This window comes from Notolepis coatsorum (assembly GCF_963971535.1).
Source record: "Notolepis coatsorum genome assembly, chromosome: 5".
Taxonomy (NCBI): domain Eukaryota; kingdom Metazoa; phylum Chordata; class Actinopteri; order Aulopiformes; family Paralepididae; genus Notolepis; species Notolepis coatsorum.
The window spans coordinates 110,746,854-110,768,526 of NC_140169.1; the positions used below are offsets into that span (position 1 = coordinate 110,746,854).

The 21,673-nt window shown below is 43.2% G+C and overlaps 1 protein-coding gene across 1 annotated transcript; it reads left to right on the forward strand.

Annotated features, from left to right (window-relative positions):
* The first annotated feature begins 296 nt into the window (after nt 1-296).
* On the forward strand, nt 297-16,626 carry LOC311229278 (WD repeat-containing protein 20-like). The gene is made up of 4 exons (XM_084315348.1): nt 297-548; nt 11,182-11,364; nt 12,464-13,837; nt 14,750-16,626. The coding sequence occupies exons 1-4, from the start codon at nt 300-302 to the stop codon at nt 14,801-14,803; spliced, it is 1,860 nt and encodes a 619-aa protein (XP_084171474.1). The 5' UTR covers nt 297-299; the 3' UTR covers nt 14,804-16,626.
* Nucleotides 16,627-21,673: the final 5,047 nt, after the last annotated feature.

Below are 21,673 nucleotides of genomic sequence, written 5' to 3' on the forward strand. Positions count from 1 at the left end.
ATGACTTTTTGTGGGCTATTTCTACCTATACTTCTGACCCCAGGCCAGAGCTATATCTCAGATTGTAACACATAGTATAGGCTGTCTCTGTGGTCTCAAGTTACATTCACCAGACAGACATTTCATTATGTGGGACTAGACACACGTTTATCATTAGATAACAGGTTCATGTGATTGTTGGTCCATTTGTTGTTCATGCCGATGACATCTGAGCGCATGGCTTCTAGCCTCCACAGTGGAACGCGCATGCTCTGTTGGTCAGATCCGGGCTTTGGACAGGATGAACGCCAATTTTCAAGATGGCGGCGGAGGGAGGAGGGAAGGAGATGAACGAAATTAAAACTCAATTCACTACTCGGGAAGGCGTCTATAAACTCCTCACTCACTCAGAATACAGCCGCCCAAACAGGGTGCCTTTTAACTCGCAGGGCTCTAATCCCGTGAAAGTCTCCTTCGTTAATGTAAACGATCAGTCCGGTAACGGCGACCGAATCTGTTTCAATGTGGGCCGGGAACTGTACTTTTATATCTACAAAGGCGTGAGAAAGGTAAACAGCATTACAATGACAAAGCCTGTACTGTCACGACTCTCGTCTGCATATCCAAATGTATTGCATCGTCACTGTGTCTGTAGCTTTAGTTTGACTAAAGTGCGCAGATAGCCAGACAAGGCCATTTAGCTGACCTAGCTAACTTAGTTAGCATTCCCAGCTAGCATCGCCACAGTTTGTTTTGCCCGCACCTCGTCCGATATGTGCTGGTCATCTGCACAGTGTACATCCAAATAGTCTTTGTCTGGTCTACAGTCACTGGCTAGCTGATTTGGCTATTCTGACACGAGATTATCTCGAAACTGCCTTGCTCTTGGCATTTGCACGCTTTAACCTTGGTGGATGTGTGGGGGAATGGCTCCAATGAGTTGACATGTTTACAACTGTCAGTCAGCGATGCCGTCACGTTGAGGCGAACGTTGCTGTGGGGACGTGGTTGTCTACTCATCTTTCCGTTGCGCGTTTAGCTATGCATGGATATCAACTACTTTATTTTTGAACCGAAGAAGGCATTCATTGTACTTTTTCAGTACATATTCAACACTATTGCCCCTTTTAGTGTTATCACTGCCACTGGAGCACGTGAGGGGATACAGTGCAATACAATACATGATTGATTGATTGATTGATTGAAAAGTTTATTAACAGATTGCAGAATGGGTACAGTACAGTACAGCTCAATACATACAATTGTTAAGGGGATGCAGACCAGAGAAAGACTTTCGTCTTGTTTACATCAGGGTCCCCAATGCCAATGGTAACCTTGCTGAAGGTGTGTGTATAGCCTTATAATACTCAGAAAAAGGTTGTCATATGGCCTACACTGTATACCTATGTACCCTTGACTATGCTAGACTTTGTCTGGTATTTGAGATGATGTAATGCAGTGTGAGCTCAGCTGTCAGGATTTTGGGAGTGGATGTGATGCAGTGTGAAGTGGACCAGTTTGTGGTTGTATACACATAATATCCTCGTAGCAAGCGATATTCTTCCCCACTTGTGATTGTTGTTGTGATAATGTTGATGCTTTTTTAAGCTGCCCAGCAGTTTTAGGCTACCTTCATGTTGACTAGAAGTCATGCATCTAAATTATCCGCTACTCTTCTCTTAAACAGGGCAGTCTTTGTCATCTTTCACACCAACACGACCACATTAGGAATATGCCCCCAGAGGGAGTTCATCACAAATTAGCAGTGGTTTTGTTCTTACCAGACTTTCACTCAAAATAGCCAAGAATATGACACAGGATTGGAATTTGGAGTTATTTTATATATATAATTAAGCCGTGTCGGTTGCAGCAGTGACTCTGAAGACTGGCAGCCCAATGGGTCACTTTAGGATACATTGTCTAGACAGGGAATGTTGTGTGATCACTCTGTCATTCTCTTGACATCTTGCTGTTAGGATACATTGTCTAGAGACAGGGAATGTTGTGTGATCACTCTGTCATTCTCTTGACATCTTGCTGTGACTCATTACACGTCGGAGTATAGGCACGCCTGTTAAGATGGTGGGGGAACATAACTTAATGTTCTAAGGCCACAGTAAAAATTCAGCCTCTGGTTTTTAACATGCTTTAAGTGCCTGGTAGAATAGACAAACATGCAAAAGCTGGTCAGTGGTCAGCCCTCATGACTTTACAACATTCAAATGACCTAACCTTTTAGAGAAAAACTGGTCAGAGAACAGCACTACTACTACTACTTACTTCAAAGATTGTTTTACTTTTTTCAGTGATTGACTCTTATGACATTAGATTGTTTATCAACTCCACCATTAACACACAGTAGTACAGTGTCAACCCCTCTGCAAGATGTAACATAGCTAATAGCTAAATCTGGTGCAGTGCATCTCATTAATTGAGATGAATGTATGTTGTACATGCATGGTCCCTGACAAACTAAACAATAAACTAAACGAAGTAGCTTCATTTGCAGGGCGTTTTAATTTTGTGGCTGACTTGGACAAGCAGTGTGCCATCTATCTCCCTAACAGATTGGGCATTGAATACCATGCTTTGGTCCTGGTCCTAGTTGGACTGCCTTTCCCTCAATAACATTTAGGTCTAGCTGTGGGCTGTCCCATGATAATGTCCTGGCTGTCATGCTTCTGATGAATAAAACCCAAGTTTGCACTAGTGTCCTGTTAGCACCACAACCAGGCTTAGCAGCAGCCTTACACTTGAGTTTCGGACAAAGAATAATTTAATTAGTTGCCTCAGTTTGACACAACTGATGGCAGTGCATCTTTATCCAAATACACTTTCTCCCTGCCTCCCGTAACCACCACTAGACCGACAGAGAGACTAAAGCATCCAGCTGTCAGCCCCTCTGGTAGCACATACCTGTCCCCTCTGTTGATCTAGTCCATGTCTTTATTTTACTCTATTATTTCTGATAGGCTAAAGCCTAACCTTTCGATTTATGCTCACGTTCATCCTCCTTGCTCTTATTTTCAGTATGGTGACCGTCAGGCTAATTCATCTGTAGAGAATGTGGTGAAGTTTACACATATAGCTACTTTTTAAAGAACAATTAATAATGCTTTGTAGAATGCAACTTACTACAAACCAGCGCGCCACACTGTCATCTTGTTTTGTAGTTTTAAAAAAAAATATATACTTTTCTCTTTCCCCCCCCTTTCTTTTTCCGTTTTTCTCCCATCCCAATGTTAGTCGTTCTGCCAATTCCCAATCCCCTACCTGGTTGTTGCGTGCTCTGCCCTCTACCGTCGGTCTGCGAGGGCGGAGACTATCGCATGCTTCCTCCGACACATGTGTAGCCAATCCCCACTTCTTTTCACCTGGCAGCGCGGACTCTCACTTAACGTGTGGAGGACACTACCTCCCCCAGGATCCGACCTCGCTGTGCAGGCGCCCCGACCGATCTGTAGGAGTCGCTGTTTTACAATGACCAGGACCCACCCTCGCCGGGTTTTCCCACCCTCTAACACTCTCACACAATTGTGTTAGTATGGACTATGGACGGTCGGCCAACCCGGAAGCACCACAGCTGGATTCGATCCCACTGTGTCTGTGGTGGTGGGCAGAGGCAGACGCTTAGACCGCTGCGCCACCCGGCCGCCCGTTTTGTAGTGTTTTAGATGTGGCTTACCACACTCCGGTGAGCTTATACCACCAGCTGTTGAATAACAGATTAACTTAATTCATGTCATTTTCTATCTTCCTTCTGTGATCTACTGTAAATCTGTTGTGCCTCCCCACCCCATCCACCTGTTGGTAGACACAGGCACTGCAGGCTAACCTACCTTCTTTGCTGTTGCCTTTCTCTTCTTTTGGGATAATGACTTCCAGTGTTTCAGACTTCATTACCGTCATGCTGCCGGAACGCAGTGCCTTGTGCCCTTTCAAGACCCCAACCCTGGGCTTGCAGCTACCCATGCTTCTTGTTAGGCTTGTTATCTTGGCCATGTTTTTGTTTGAAGTGAAAGCTGAATTTTCCATTGTTCCTTCCTGTATAACTTTTCAGAGTTTTGAGATAATAATTTTCTTTGTGATGAAAAATAGTAACATGTCAACGTGTTGGAATAGAGTTCAAGGTCACCTTGGAGGAGGGTCTCAGTGGAATTGAAATAATAATAATAGCTCTATGTTGCACCCATCTGTATTGGGTCTGACATGCCATTGTCAGTTATATTCTCCCCCCCCCCCCCCATTTCATGCCACGTTTCCTGTCAATGTAATGCAATACAATGAACTAGGGATGCACCGATATGAAAATTTGCCACCGATACCGATTGTTCAACTAACACAATCGGCCGATACCGATATTTGTGGCACTTTTTTTTTTTTTTAATATTTCTTTTTGTAATATATATATTTTTTTTATGAAACTACTGTATATTTGTCTTACAAATTGTGCTCACCGATATGAACATAGGCCTCTTTACTTACTTAAAAAAAGGAAACATCAAGAAATAGCACTATCTCTCTCCCAGTATGTTCTGCAGGGCTGCAGCTAGATACTAGTTCTCCCAGCATGGTCTACAGGTCTGCTGGGCTGCAGCTAGATACTATTGTCACTCAACCAATGAAATTTTGATTGACAGTCGATTCTGCCAATTACGTCACACACCGCTTGCACCCGCCTCTGCTGTTACCACCAATCGGCAAGCGCGTATACATTTTTTACTTCTGCTTTTGTCCGCCATTGATTTTGACGAGAACAAAAATTTTCTAGAACAACAACAACACGGCGCGGCCGACGTTTAGCTTTTAGCTCCGCAGGATGACTTAAATGAGGCATAATGATTTTACTGCAACTAATGTTATAATAAAACAAAGCCTTTCTATATATGTGTCTGATTGAAAACGTTATTAACAGATTGCAGAATGGGTAAAACTCAGGGCTCTGTGAGCAACGGAAGGACCTGAGCTAGTATGAACGCTTGCTACGTTCGGGTAAATAATATGCTGATGTTATTGAACGTGTAACACTAACTATATAACGTTAATGCCACAAAACGAATGCCTTGTTAATCATAAGTAGTAACTTTGATGCAGTAGCTTGTGTGTGTGTGGGGGGGACTGGGGACGGCGTTGTGCAGGTCGCGAGTGAACTTTTTTTGTCTTGACGCTACACAAACTGATGGATATTTATCGGCTACTGCCATCGGCACATTCAAGCTTATCGGCCGATAGGCCGATTGCAGTCAACAAGGCACTTATCGGCCGATACCGATACCCGACCGATACATCGGTGCACCCCTACAATGAACTTGCTTTACCCATTTCCCAGTGGAAACAATATAAACTAGGTGTGGTGCTCTGTGGGAGTTGAGGTTGAGAGCTGAGGTTTTTGAGTTCCAAAAGGCAGGGAATTGAAGCAATTTGTATTAGGGCTGCAACTAACGATTATTTTGGTAGTCGCCTAATCTGTCTTATTTTTTTGATTAGTCAACTAATCTAACGATTATTTCTGTCACACCCTCCATTAGAGCTGCCGCGGTATTGATATTTTCCTTACCGCACGAATTTGCGAAATATTTCCTACCGCCGCGGTTATTACCGCACAGTGCGCACAAAAAAAAAAAAAAAGTTTGAATGCATTTTTTTTTTTTTAGTAGTCTACTCTTATAGCCTGCCTCTAGTCTAATGGCGCTTTTCCACTGCATAGTACCTACTCGACTCGACCCGCTTTAGGCACCTGGTACTTCGTTCCTTTTCCACTGCAGCCAGGTACTACTCCGTTTGTCTCCGTGTGGGGATGCAGGCGGGGCCGCTCGCTTGTGTACACTGAAAGCTCCGTGGGCATAGATGTCCGAGGGCTTGCAGCAAGCCAGAGTTTAACACAGTTTCAATCAATCAATCAATCAATAACAACATTAACCAGACTCTCGTTGCGTCTATTCTGCCAAAGCTAACGTTACCTCTCATTGTGTATTCTACCAAGCAAACCCGGGTTTAACGTTACCTCTTGTGTATATCGGCTGACGGTAGTATTAGGCTAATAACAACAACAAACTTAACACATCAGCGATCTTGTTGTGACACTAAACTCTCCGCTCGGTGGTAAATTGGGTTGATGTCGGTTTTGTTTCATCAATAAATAAGGCAGAATACACAGTGAATCCATTCTTTTTTGTTTATTGCACTTGGTTCTGTCGCAAACAAATCCTGAATGAAATGCATCCTTAGCGAGGCAGTAAAGATGGCGGCGTTCTGTTTTTGTTCAGAGGCTACAAAGTGTGACGCGTCTCTCTTCTGACCAGTCAGTGGTCTGCAATGTTTCACATGACTTTTCTGGTACCACTTCTACCCAATAGGGTCGCTTGGAACCGAGTAGGGTATATCTGCAGAGCCGCAAGCCGCAAGCCAACTTTATTATTATGATAAACAGCGGTGACGCGGTATTCAGCCTAACTCTGCGGTGAGCGTGATGCAACAGCGATACCGCGGTAATGCGGTTATCGCGGCAGCTCTACCCTCCATCTCTGTTTCCTGTGGGCGTGGCAAATTTTCAGGGCTCCAGTGCATGTTTTACCTCACATGCTCAAGTCTGCACACCTGTGAATGTCACCCTTCCTCTGCCTTAACATGATCCCATAGCAAAAAATTTGCTAAGGACTCATGAAACATTTGAATTTGGATCTTAATGAACACATTGGACGCCAGCAGCAGGCGGCGCTGATGACCTTCAGCGCCAGTGTGTTATTCAATGGATATAGTTTTAGAATGCCAAACTTGCGAGTCCTAAAACTATATTTTATATTATAGCTATGGATCTAATAACGCCGTCGACTGTCGGTGAGTTGCGTCTGGTCAACATGCAATAAACAGATTGTTTTTTCATCCGTACATTTCCGTTTTATACCGTTTTGAATATGAGTATAGTTTGAGTGATTCTGAGTAATTCCAGGAAAAGACGAGAAAAAGGCATTTTAGTGTAATCCAGTTGTCACGTAATTATGTCTCTTCGTGCATACATGAAATGTCCCTCGTAGCGGGGCGCTCGCCCCCCCCCCCCCCCCCCCCCCCCCCACCGCAGCCAACGGTAAAAAGCACAACACGGTCCACACAGATAGCTTTGACAGCGGGAGAAAGAAATATCAGGTCAACGCAAGATTTTATATATAGTGTTCTTACTATATATATATCTCTGAAAAAAACAATCCAATTATCTGATCGCCATTCCAGTTATCCACAGCGTTCCTGTCCCCGACATTACCGAGCGTTACACATGAACGGGCTGGCAGGGTTAGTGTTCCATGCCATCGTTGTAAAGGCCTGCCTCGCCTGAGTATTTAAACCCCGCCCCCACGGCTCAGATCGGTTCAGAAAACACACCAGACCGTTTCCAATGGAGTGCAATAGCTCCACAAGGCAGTAGAGGGCGGTGTTGACCGTCTGCCAGCTCAGACACATTCACCAGGGTCTGCAGAGGCTGCAGCCATTAATTATGAATAGATATAGCTAATAAAAGAAATAACGATCATAAAAACGAGTAAACTAGTTATTGGCGTTATTCGATTGGCGGGCAATAACGAGTTAACTCGTTCTTGGCGCAGAATGTGTTAAGCTACTTGCTTAATCAAATGTATTTTAATAACAAATACAACAATCGATCATAATGAAAACAAATTAAATAATACAAATTAAAATGCAAGTTTAAATGTAAAGATAATGTGCAAATAATGTTTTAACACTTTCAGTGCCGGCCTCCGTTTCCCATTTACCCTGTTGAATGCCGCCACCCACTTCAATGATGGAGCTCTCTCTCATATTTGCGAACGCATAAACTATATATCTTAAATTATGGCTATGTGTCTAATATGGCCGTCGCTTATCAATGACTTGTTTGCAGTCAACATTGTCGAAACGGATTGTTTTTTTATTCGTTTCATTTCCGTTTTATACCATTTTGAAAAACGCTTGTTTCTTAACTTTCAGAAGATTCTGTGATAATCGCCCTTTACTGGAATACACTGGAATACACAAAACATGTTGTCATTTTTCAGCCTATTTATGAATAGTTTTCAAATAAATGCTAGATTATCGATAGTATATATGTGTACTTATGCACGCTATAGAAGCGGGCTGAAAAATCTATTCTCATTTCCTGATCAGCTACACACACTCACAGCCACACACACACATATGGGACACGTTGATATATAGGTGAAAACAGCTCTGATTATCCCAATACTGGTAAAATAGATTCCTTACCTCAGATCAGATGTTCTCCAAAAAGATTATTCCAATTCCTGATTAGCCATTCCAAATATCGATCGCGTTTATTGATCCAACCCTGGGTACTGGAAATATATATTCCACGCTGTTCTGATGGTCCACAATGAGTCCGATCGGCTCGGGTTACTTGCCTGAGAAGTAAAAAGTTGGATTCTGGACTCTTTTTTTCCCATGCGTTTCATTCAATCCAATCCAAAGGGGTGCAGTACCATCCGGGAGACGATAGGGGGCGGTCTTTTCCCAATTCGAGCTCAGAGAGAATGCCACTGGTAACGTGAGGCTAGATTGATGAAATATGAATGGAAATTGCTAATAATAACGATTAAAAAAAACGGCATAGCTTAGGGCTGGGCGATATGACGATATTATATAAATATCGGGTACAGTTCATTAACGATACACTTTTTCAACGTATCGTGGATATCGTGATGTTTTGCCCAAGAGGATTGTGTCGCGTCAATCTGTCCACACGTTACTCGTTCATATCTCAGCCCGTGCTGAGATATGCCCATTCCGCGGTCTGTTAATAAAGTTTTCAATCAGACAGATGTATGGAAAGGCTTTTATTATAACATTCGTTGTAGTAAAATCATTATGCCTCATTTAGTCATCCTGTTGAGCACTGGTCTCCTACTCGACGGCCGCGGGGAGCTAACGTTAGTAGCTTTGTTGACGTTGTTCAGCCACAGGACATTCAGGAAGTAAAAAACTAGGAGCTTGCCGATTGGTGCTAAGAACAGCAGGGCGGGTGCAAGCGCTGTGACGTAATTGGCAGACTCGACTGTCAATCAAAATTATATGTTTCCGTCAGAATGAATGAGTGAAGACTTTGTTAAAGGGTTGCAGAATGGGTACAATACAGTACAGGAGGATGAAGACCAGAAAAAGACTTTCGACTTTTTTACATAAGGGTCCTCCATTTTCAATTCATCAAAACATTTAGAGACATACATATATACAGTAGTTTCATTAAAATGCTATTGATTGATTGATTGATTGATTGATTGATTGATTTAAAACTTTATTAACATATTGCAGAATGGGTACAGTACAGCTCAATACATACAATTGTTAAGGGGATGCAGACCAGAGAAAGACTTTAGTCTTGTTTACATCAGGGTCCCCCATTTTCAATTCATCATATTTCATATCTAAATCATATAATATCTCATTGCTAAATATATGCAATATATAATCTAATAATCTAAATCTAATATATAATATAAAAATGCTAAATGCATGGGTATTTTATTTTGTCTTTAATGTTAGCTTGCAAAATCAAATACTGTCTTGGTAAGCCTCATAATGAATTGTTTGGGGTCAAAAAGAAAAACATCGTGATGTGTATCGTGTATCGCCGAAAGGTCAGAAAATATCGTGATATCATATTTAGGCCATATCGCCCAGCCCTAGCATAGCTCGTTTCTGGCACTGAACGGTTGGCATGAAATAACGAATTATGCCGTGGCTGGCACTCAAAGTGTTAAAAGTAGCAGCCTCTGCCCCAGCACTGGTTCTGATGGGGCTGTTAACCTGGTCCAGGGGGGTGATGTGGATCCACTCAGGGCTTGTGTCCATAGCGGACGTTTTATGAGTTGTCAGCTCCTTTCTGTCATTAATTTCTATGCTACAGACGCGACAGGCACGCTCCTTTTCCCAGCGCCGCGCCTTGCGTTTTAGCGCTCTCTGCGGCAGCGTTTTTGGGCGGAGCGCTCCCAGCGCTTAAAGTTGAAACTAGTTCAACTTTTGGAGAGTAGCGTGCTCATCAAGGTAACTTTTTTTGACCGACCAATCAACATCGAGCAAGTGGTGGAGCCGCGGCAGTCGCGAGACTCAGGAAACCGCTCTGAGCTTCTTTTTTTTTGCTTTTCAAAGCGGTCCGCCTTGAAAAAGATTTCCGCTATGGACACAATCCCTCACTAGGCTCCACCATCTCCAACAGCTGTAAGGGGAGAGGAGAGGAGGATGAGTCAGATCAGACAGACTTCTAGGACTTTTGTTTGCTGTGTGAGTGAGAGGAGCTATGTGTGTGTCTTACTCTGATCTCATGCAGAGGAACACACCATTTACAAATGACAGCGTCCATAAAGGAACCCCGTGATTGCATTGCTATAGCAAACTTATAAATCATCAGATATAAGATAGCTAGCGTTCCCTGTCTCTGCAGTCTTAGCCCAAAAAGTTCAACTTTTTTCAACTGAGAAAAAAAAGCAGCCTAGTCTAGACCATAGCGCTATATAGACAGTGGACGTTGGCATTAGCTATCTTAACTTACCTAATTAATACTCCAGTCTGCAAAAATACGACACTTGGTGCTAATTCACGGAGCTGTAAACACGGTAGGCGTAGCCTAGCCAAGCTCTAGTGTGCTCTAGTAGGCTGTAAGCTTGGCGCTGTTTAACGTTTGCTAACGTTACAATATAGTAGTTGGTGGACACGGAGCTTCAACAACATATTAACTGAAATAGAGTTCGCTTAGCAAGCATTATCCATGAGACATTCTGTTTTCCAACATGTAAGCTCAAACTTACCAATGATCCGAGTAGCTGTCATCACGGTTCCAGGGTGCTTGCTCGTGCAGCTTTCTTCTTCTGTCGTTAGTACACAGAATGCAGTCATGGCAGACAAGGGAAATGATACTGCCCCAGCACTTCCTGTAGTGCATTTGCGCAGTTTTGAATGAACGTTACCGGCTCTCTGTTTACTTTTTATACGACGCATCGACACTAAAATTCCGCATCAACAAATTTTTATGATTGACGTCGTCGACTAATCGTTGCAGCCCTAATTGGTATTCACATTGTACAACAGTAATATTCTTGTGATTCAACAGAGAACTAGAAATAGGCGCTGCCTCAGGTTCCTTTCAGACTCTGGAGTGGATGATAATTTTGATTCTTGTGTGTTTCACACCCTTCTTAGGCTGCTGACCTGAGTAAACCCATTGACAAGAGGATATACAAAGGAACGCAGCCGACGTGTCATGACTTCAACCCGCTCACGGCCACAGCGGAGAGCGTCTCCCTGCTTGTGGGCTTTTCTGCCGGCCAGGTGCAGCTTATTGACCCCATCAAGAAGGAAACCAGCAAGCTCTTCAATGAAGAGGTGGGTTTATTCCGGTCAACTCTGTCCGACTTGAGTTTCATTCTTTTACACTAAAGCCTATGACAAAAACATACCAGAGAGTGCTTTGCTACTCCCGAAAAGTACTAAGATATTTTGTCATGCAGACACGATTTCTCACCTGCTGAGCATCAGCCATTGGTGTTGCCTTTTGACTGTGCATCAGTATTACCGTCACATAGTACTTGACGCCCATGTCTATAGAGAGCCAAAGTCCGCCCCATTCTGCTGAACCGCCATGGGACCCTATTTCAGAAGAAATATGAATGTTCATAACGTATGAATAATTTTTTTATCCCGTTTTTGTATTGTGCCATGAATTACATATGATCTTTGTCAATTTAAAAGTGTAATTGTTGGCTAGCTAACGTTACGTTATAGCATCAAAAGCTATCAATAAAGATTTATTTTATTGACAAACGTCATACGTGTATCATGGCACAACTCAAACTAGATCAAAAGATGATTTGTCTCTCGCCATTGACTACCGTACATACTCTTCCATTGACTACCGTACATATTCTTCCATTGACTACCGTACACTCTTCCATTGACTACCGTACATACTCTTCCTGAAATAGATTCCCATGGTGGTTAGTGGAAGGGGAGGGACTTCGCCTCTATGGCACCAGGGATGATTGCAAGACCTTTTGTAACTTGACAACATAAACATTCTAAATAGGCCCCTTTGTATTTCCTGTTGCAATGTTTGTTACGTTTTCTTATATGTAAATACTGATCGGAACGTGCAATGTTACTCACTGTGCCTTGTATATATTATTTATCTATTTTTACCTTATTTTCTAGCGCTCGCTTGTATTTAAATATGTTTAAGTTAAGTATTGTGTGATTTTGTGTGAAGGGCGGACTAGCAAAGTAAGATTTTCATTGTATGGCAAACTGTCTGTTTAACTGTGCATATGACAATAAACAATCTTGAATCTTGAGTTGTTAATACAGTTGCCGACAGGAAATAAACATGGACCAAAGCTGTTCCTCTAGCAACGGAATAGCAACAGAATACTGATAAAAGGTGTTGCTTCTCCCTGACCAGCCTGTGTCTGTCTCCTCTTTCTCTCAGAGACTAATTGACAAGTCGCGGGTGACGTGCGTGCGATGGGTCCCCGGCTCCGAGAGCTTGTTCCTGGTGGCCCACTCGAGTGGCAGCATGTACCTGTATAACGTGGAACACACGTGTGGCACTACGCCGCCACACTACCAGCTCCTCAAGCAGGGCGAAAACTACGCTGTGCACACCTGCAAGAGCAAGTCGGCGCGCAACCCCTTACTCCGCTGGACGGTGGGCGAGGGGACCCTCAACGAGTTTGCCTTCTCCCCAGACGGCAAGTTTCTGGCCTGCGCTAGCCAGGACGGTTTCTTGAGGGTGTTCGGCTTTGACGCCGCAGAACTCCACGGGACCATGAAGAGCTACTTTGGCGGCTTGCTGTGCGTGTGCTGGAGCCCGGACGGACGCTACATTGTGGCGGGTGGGGAGGACGACCTAGTGACGGTGTGGTCGTTCTCGGACTGCAGGGTGATTGCGCGGGGGCACGGGCACAAATCTTGGGTGAGCGTAGTGGCGTTCGACCACTGTACCACCAGCGTGGAGGACGGCGAGCCTCCGGCCGAGTTTAGCGGCAGCGACGAGGACTTTCATGAGCAGATTCACTTCGGAGCGGGCAGAGACAGGGCCAACAGTGCCCAGTCCCGGCTCTCCAAGAGGAACTCTACAGATGGGAGGCCCGTAAGTGTGACCTACCGCTTTGGCTCAGTGGGCCAAGACACCCAACTGTGTCTCTGGGATCTTACTGAGGACATACTCTTCCCCCACCTCCCTCTATCCCGCACCAGGACTCACACTAATGTCATGAGTGCCAGCAGTCCCCCTGCTACTGGGGCAGCTACCACGGCCGCCACCACAAACCCCTCTGGCACCAATGGCAACAGCAGTGCAAGCAGTAGTACTAATAGTGGCAACCAAGCTAACTCCCTCCCTGCCTCCCTGCCTCGATCTAACAGCTTGCCACACTCCTCCAATCCAGCTGGGGCCAGCACCCCCAACAGCCACACTGGCAGCAGCACCAAGGGCAACAGCATCATAGACAGCGCCTTCATTGCCACCGGTGTTAGCAAGTTTGCCACTCTATCACTCCATGACACACGCAAAGAGCGCCACGAGAAAGACCATAAGCGCAATCACAGCATGGGTCACATCAGCAGCAAGAGCAGCGACAAACTCAACCAGCTGAGCTCGGCGCGGACGGCAAAAGCCGATGCGGCAAAGACTCTGGGGACCACTCTGTGTCCGCGCATGGAGGAGGTGCCCCTGCTGGAGCCGCTGGTGTGCAAGAAGATCGCTCACGAGAGACTCACTGTGTTAATCTTCCTGGAAGACTGTCTGGTCACAGCCTGCCAGGAGGGCTTCATTTGCACATGGGCCAGGCCCGGGAAAGTGGTGAGTGACAGGCTTCCGATGGACACTGTGATGTGATGCATCTGAAATCAATCACTCTCAGCAGATTGATTTCTGTTTTAGTCTTTTCCCTCACTGCATTCAGAGGCTATTTTATTCTCTGTGCAAGTAAAGGGTAATTTCCTTTTCTCTGTAGCTCGTCATCGTCTGTTGATAGTTGGGGTTAAACAACCTCTCTAGATGATGTGCCTCATGATCCAACCATGATGCTTTTATTTTTTTTGATTTATTTTATTATCCAAATTCCTGTCTTTCAGTTTCATCAATGACTTATGTTTACATTCACACACTAATACATTGATCACTGTGCTATTCTTTTGAAAGTACCGTTATTAAGGCACGCACCGACCTAAAGTCTGTGTCGCACCAAATATGGTCACAATGCTGCGATTAGAGACGCTGAGTGTCACAGCGACGGTGGCGTTATCGGAGGCTTGTTGAGGCATGTAAACGCCGTACAGCTCCACACTTCAGAAAATGTGCATGTGATGTGAGGTGGCATGAATGGAATATGGTGGATGATGAATAAGGAGTCCTGCTGAATAGGCCCCCGCCAGTCTTCCCCTCTTAATTTTTTTTCATTGCACAATGAAAAGAACCGCCGCTTGCTTGCATCTCGGCAAGTCGGAAAACTCGCAGGGACATTGCCGTCGGGAGAAGCCTCACTGTAATTTTGAATGATGGGATTTAACCCTTTGCGCGGAGACGTCGCATAGCGTGGGAGGGTGCCACTGGGATAGCATATTTTGCATGGAAAGTGCAGACTGGGCAGAGTACTTCTCTACTTGTCATAAACGGCTTAATCAAATGATTCTCATAATCGGAGTAAGGGCCAAAAAGTCACATCATTGTGTGTGCGTGGAAATTTAATTAAATGTATGTCTTCTTCCACAGGGATTACTATCATCCCAAAACCCAGCCAACTCTCCCAGCGGGACAGTAGTATAGCCCCTCCCTCCCTCCCCCCTCCCCGGGGGGAGGGTGCTGTATGTTCTAGAGACTGAGATGACCTGGCCACAGCCCTGCAGCTGCTTTTCACACTGTTCACACACAGCGGCACCTTCATCATCGTCTTCTTCACTGCGACCCACCTGGATGCTCCGTTTTAGCTGCCACGCTGATCGATAGGACAGATGGCGACCATGGCCTAGCCAGGGTAGCAAGTCACACCCCACTGTATGGAGAAGAAAGGGGTGCAGTAGGAGAGAGAGAGAGGAAAAGCTTGAAAACGTCCAGGAGACGGGTTGTTGAGTCAACTCTAGCCCTATCAACTCGCAGCTTGCTTAGTCTGATGATAAACTCCCAGTTCCCTGCTTTTTTCTTTTGTCTGCGGATCTGAAAATTCTAGACAACATGTAAGCAGTATGGTGAACGTCTTTCCCTAACCTTTTTTTGATGTGTACACCTGAGGAGATTTAGATATCGTATATACCAACTGTATCTTGTTTCCAAAATGAATCTGCACACCATACAAGGGAACAGGATGAGGGTTTGTTTTAGGGCAGAGATGCATCTCTCCAAAGCGTATCGCTCCATGATGTGACGATGTCCCTGGTGCAGCCACTGTCTAACCTCATTATTCACAGCAAAGGGAGATTGGAGCAGTTTGCTTCCTTCACAAAAAAAAGTTGTTAATCACGATCAGAAATATCACAGCTCAAGTATTTTTGCACTGTTTCCTTTTTTTCTCCATCTTTTCTTGGTCTGTTTTTCTATTAATTTGAATCCATAGTGGTGATGGAACAAAAGCGAAGTGTTTGAAGACATTTTGGAAGCACTTGGGATATAGCTTGTCATGACCCCTGTCTGAACGCTGGATGCTGCAATCATAGTTTTTTTTTTTTTTTTTGAAAACAAAAAAAAATAAAATTGTTTGCACTTAATAGTTTGTTGGAAAAGAGGCTTTACAATTTTGGAGTGTTCAAGGACTCCTTGACAAGGTTGTTGAAATATAAATAGAATAAAAAATAAAAACACACACAAAAAAAAGAAAACGTTCTATCTATTGAACATTTATTTTAATATTGTTTCAGATAAAATGGGCTCTGTATTATATATGTAAATATTGTACTTCAATGATTTATGGGTGAAATTATCATTATTACACTAGTTCGAAGTTCCTCATTTCAGAAAATAGTGATATTTCTAATACAGAAAATATATATACATAATATTAAAATGAATCTTGAATATGCAGGTTAATGTTTCTTTTTCTGTTGTACATAAAGAGAATTCAGGTGTATTTTTCTTAATGAAACATTTGGTATAGGAGATGTCTCTATAAAATCCTCTATCTAATAGGTAGTGCTGAACGCTAGCTAGCCTGTCGCTGCAGATTTCCTTAATGCCGTAGGCGGAGAGGCAGCGGCCTAAACTCAGCCATCACCCAGAGCTCAGGTAAACCACAGAAAAGAATAACGCTGGTATAGTTCCTTCATCCCATTTAGCCCCACTCCCATCAATCAAAAACATCTGTGTGGATTCACGTTTACCTTCTATACCTGCCGAACAAGACTGGTCCAGTGTTGATACTCTGAAGGTTTGAGGGGGCTGTGGACTCGGATGACTCCAAGATGACCGGACTGACACTGAACTTGTGAACAGACAACTTGTCACTGTGTTCATTACCCATGGATAAATGTCAATACTTGCTGGTGGTGGTTTGAGTGCTTGAGGCAAGCGTGTTCTGCAGGCACCACAGAGGTTGGTCGAGGATTCTAGTAGTGGGAGCTTTTTTTCCTCCATGTGACACCTATTAAACAGCTTTGACAGTTCAAATGTCTCTCGTCATTTACTTTACTGTAAGTCCTGCCAATAGTTGTTCAGAAACAACACTTCAAGTTAATTTTTTTTTTATTTAATCATCACAATAAAATACATACTTTATGGTGAAATGCTTGGTTCTGTATGAGGCCCCGAGTGTGCTTGATACAGTAAAAAAGAAACTAAGTAAAAAGTACAGAGGAATATACAATACAGTAAAAATGGGTAAACGGTGAGGTACAATGCAGAAAGAGGTACAAAACGTTGAGGTAAGAGTTATGAATGTCGTGTGGAATGTGTGTACAATGAGTAGATGATGGGTTGTTACATGGAGTCATGTCAAGGGAATTGTAACCTTTATTATGCGCATGTTTTAATATGACATGATCCCTTGACACATGGTATTGGAAGAATCTTTCAATCTACGCTACCGTTCAAAAGTTTGGGGTCACTTCGAAATGTACATTGTTAATGTGGTAAATGACTTCTAGCTGCAAACGTCTGGTTTTTAATGGAATATACATGGCTGTATAGAGGCCCATTTCCAGCAACCATCACTCCAGTGTTCTAATGGTACATTGTGTTTGCTAATCGCGTTAGAAAGCTAATGGATGATTCGAAAACCCTTGTGCAATTACGTTAGCACAGCTGAAAACGGGTTTGCTGGTTAGAGAAGCTATAAAACTGGCCTTCCTTTGAGCTAGTTGAGTATCTGGAGCATCCCATTTGTGGGTTCGATTATACTCTCAAAATGGCCAGAAAAAGAGAACTTTCATATGAAACTCGACAGTCTATTCTTGTTCTTAGAAATTAAGGCTATTACATGTGAGAAATTGATAAGAAACAACATTTCCTACAACCGTGTCTACTACTCCCTTCAGAGAACAGCACAAACCGGCTCTAATCAGAGTAGAAAGAGAAGTGGCAGGCCGCAGCGCACAACTGAGCAAGAAGACAAGTACATTAGAGTTTTTAGTTTGAGAAATGGACGTCTCAGGTCCTGAACTGGCAGCTTCATTAAATGGTACCCGCAAAACGCCAGTGTCAACGTCTACAGTGAAGAGGCGACTCTGGGATGCTGGCCTTCTAGGCAGAGGGGCAAAGAAAAAGCCATATCAGAGACTGGCCAATAAAAGTAAAATATTAATATGGTCAAAAGAACACAGACATTGGACAGAGGAAGATTGGAAAAAAGTGTTATGGACAGACGAATCGAAGTTTGAATCACACAGTATCTTTCCTGTGACAAAATGGCATCCAAGGTAATAAAAAAAGTCAACCAACGAACTCGATTCTTGTACCGGATCTCCTCTCTGGTAAACAAGAATACCCTGAAGACTGGCAGGAGCACTCATTCAAGGGTACTACGACCATGCTTGCACCTCATGGTACCAAAGCACCTCAAAGGCGCTAAAAACAAAATTACAAACATCTCAAAACAAACTGGTCAGACTACTGCTTGACCTTACTCCTAGAACCCACCTCACCCCTGCCCACGTTGACAACCTAGGATGGCTTAGAGTAGACGACAGAGTACAGCAACTTGCAATGGGCCTGGTCTACAAGATACACTACACGACCAAGGTACCCATGTACATGTCAAAATACTTCCCAAAGGTCAGTGAATACCACGACCACAACACCAGAGGGAGCTCCACAAATCATGTTAAACCCAGATTTGGCTCAAACAAGGGACTAAACACGTTTCGCAATTATGCCACATCAATGTGGAACGCCCTACCCAAAGCTGTAAAGGAATGTGAATCATTACCCACTTTCAAAAACACTCTCAAAGAACACCTACGGGAGACTGCAATTCGAAACTGGCCCCTGTAAATGTCCTAACCCAACCCCCTCCAATGTACAGTAAATGACCAAACATGGTTTTGTCAATATTCCAATGTACAGTTTGCTTGTACAGTTGTACAGTGTCCCCCACCCACCCCTCCTACCCAACCCCCCACCCCACCCACCTCCAATGTACAGTCCCCCACCCCACCTCCAATGTACAGTTTCTACGTCAAATGTATATACTCTCTTTTCTAGACTCTTTTTGTATCACAAACTACTGTATTTGCAAATCTGGTATGTCATAAATGTATAGACGTAGCAGTAGGCCTACTGTCTATCTGTATGTCGTGTATGTCATATGTTATGATTAATTGAAAATGGGGGACCCTGATGTAAACAAGACAAAAGTCTTTCTCTGGTCTGCATCCCCTTAACAATTGTATGTATTGAGCTGTACTGTACTGTACCCATTCTGCAATCTGTTAATAAAGTTTTCAATCAATCAAACAAACGGAAGAACATTTGTGAGACGCAGAACAAGTGAAAAGATGCTGGAAGAGTGCCTGACACCATCTGTCAAGCATGGTGGAGGTAATATGATGGTCTGGGGCTGGTAAAGTGGGAGATTTGATAAAAGGGATTTTGAATAAGAAAGGCTATCACTCAATTTTGCAGCACCATGCCATACCCTGTGGACAGTGCTTTCCTCCTACAACAGGACAATGACCCAAAGCACACCTCCAAATTATGCAAGAACTATTTAGGGAAGAAGCAGGCAGCTGGTATTCTGTCTGTAATGGAGTGACCAGCGCAGTCACCAGATATCAACCCCATTGAGCTGTTGTGGGAGCAGCTTGACTATTGTTTTATTGTGGATCCCCATTAGTCTACACACCAAAGTGAGACTCTTCCTGGGGTCCAAACATTAAAAATACAAACACACACAAAAAGTAAAAATAAAAATATAAAACCACAAACATTGAAGTACTCACAAGAAAACATCACAACGAACAAAACAGTGAATTAAAGCTCACTCAATATTCATAAGTTAGATATCACAATTCTCCAACCATAAAATACAGATTACATAGTCAGTCCATAAGAACAAAACAGTTCAAAATCATTTATATGATTTTAACTCATAATATAGCATAACTTTTCTCAAGTCACCGATCACCTTTATATTTCTATACTAATTTCCATAATGAGTCAATGACCAAAATGTAACTCATTATTCATGAGCGCAATTTTAAACATTTTTTTTTCCAATAAGCAACTGCTCTATACATTACCGCCTTTTTCATAGCATTTGTTTTTGGTAGAGGTAAAGTAAAGCATGAATCATCTAATGCTTGCCTTGTGTTATATCCATGTCTCATATTAGTTGGGTACAGTTGTGAGTGCAAACCCTCCGGTTTCCCAGTATTACAGATTTTAAACAAAAAAGTTACCAGGCTACATGCCATCCTCTGTTCCACTATCATCCAGGTCAGCGCGGCATGCATCACTCCAACACTACTCCTCACAGAGCAGCACAGAGCGAGGCGTGTCACCCTGTTTTGAGCGAACTGGAGTTTGTTCAGGTCAGGCGGGATAAGACCAAAGATTGTAGTACAAGCTTTGCAGTACCATTAGTCAACAGATTTCTACACCTTCTGATCATTGAAGTACCACAGCCCATCTTAGCCACCATATTGCTAATGTGTTTTGACCAAGAAAGTGTTTCATCTATTACAACACCCAGCAATTTTGCCTCACTGACCTGTTCGATATCAGCACAGTTCAGAACTAGATTTCATTTAGGATTTGATCTAGATGTATATTTTGAGGCTATTATTATACTCTTGGTTTTTGCAACATTTAACTTTAACTTATTTTCACTTACCCAGTTGGGAATTAGAACTATCTCATCTTGCAATAACCTATTAACAGACTCAGATTTTTCCGCCGCTATGTACACTGTAGTATCATCTGCATAGATCTCCATTGATGCATTATTAAGTACTAATGGTAAATCATTAACGAATATTGCATACAACAAGGGACCCAGGCAACTCCCTTGGGGCACTCCGGCATGGAGTTCCCTCATCTCCAATATAGTGTGCCATTAAACATCACGCATTGTAGTCTATTAAGTAAGTAATTCTTTAACAACTTAATAGCACTTTCATTGAATTCATAAGCTGAAAGTTTCATGAGCAGAAGACCATGATCTATAATGTCGAATGCAGCGCTAAAATCCAGAAGCACAGCACCCACCATTGACTTCCTATCAATATGTTTAAGCCAGTTATCAGTCAGCGATGTGAGTGCTGTGTTTGTGGAGTAGCCAGCTTTGTATGCGTGTTGGTGTTCTGAATTGATTCTGTTCCCATCAAAATAAGCCTGTACCTTTTTGTATATAATCTTTTCCATTAATTTACTCAAGGCAGGCAATATGCTCACATGTCTACTATTTTGTCCTGTGAAGGCCTCCCTACTGTTTTTGACAGCGGAGTGACCTTCGCAATCTTCCAGGACTGTGGAAAAATACCACTCAAAACACAAGTTGAAAATGTGACATAAAGGCTCTGCTACAAACGAACCCGCTAGCTGTAATAATCTACCATCTATATTGTCAAAGCCGCATGGCTTGCCATTTTTCATGCTTGACAAGAGTGTGTCCACCTCATTGACACTTATCTTCGTGAATTCAAAGCTACACTCCTTTTCCTTCATAATTACATTTTTTATTATTGATTCAGAGAGTTTCCCATCCACAGATCCCATCTGACTTCTAATTGTGTCCACTTTATTAAAGTAATTGGCTATTTCCACAGGTTTTGTAATAAACTTTCCCTCCACTTCTATGAAGGAAGGTGTCCTGGTGAATGTATCCCTCCCCATAGCTTCATTAAGTGCCCTCCAAAGTTTTTTACTGTCATTTTTATATTCTTCAAGCTTCAAATAATAATAATTTTTTCTTCTTCTGTCTATTCATTTGAGTGGTTCTGTTCCTAAGAGCTCGATATAGGCTCAGCTTCTTCCCCCAGGCCATCAGAGCCATGAACAATGAACATTGAGTGCTCAGAACATTGAACTATCCACACACAAGCACACATGAACACACACACGACATGCACGCTGTGCACGCTCACACACGAGCAGCCACTTAACACTTTAACATGAGCGGGCACACACTCATGTCGCACACACGCACACTTATGGCCAAAGGAAAGGACACTTTAAATTAGAATTAGAATAACAGGAACAGTGTATTGCACT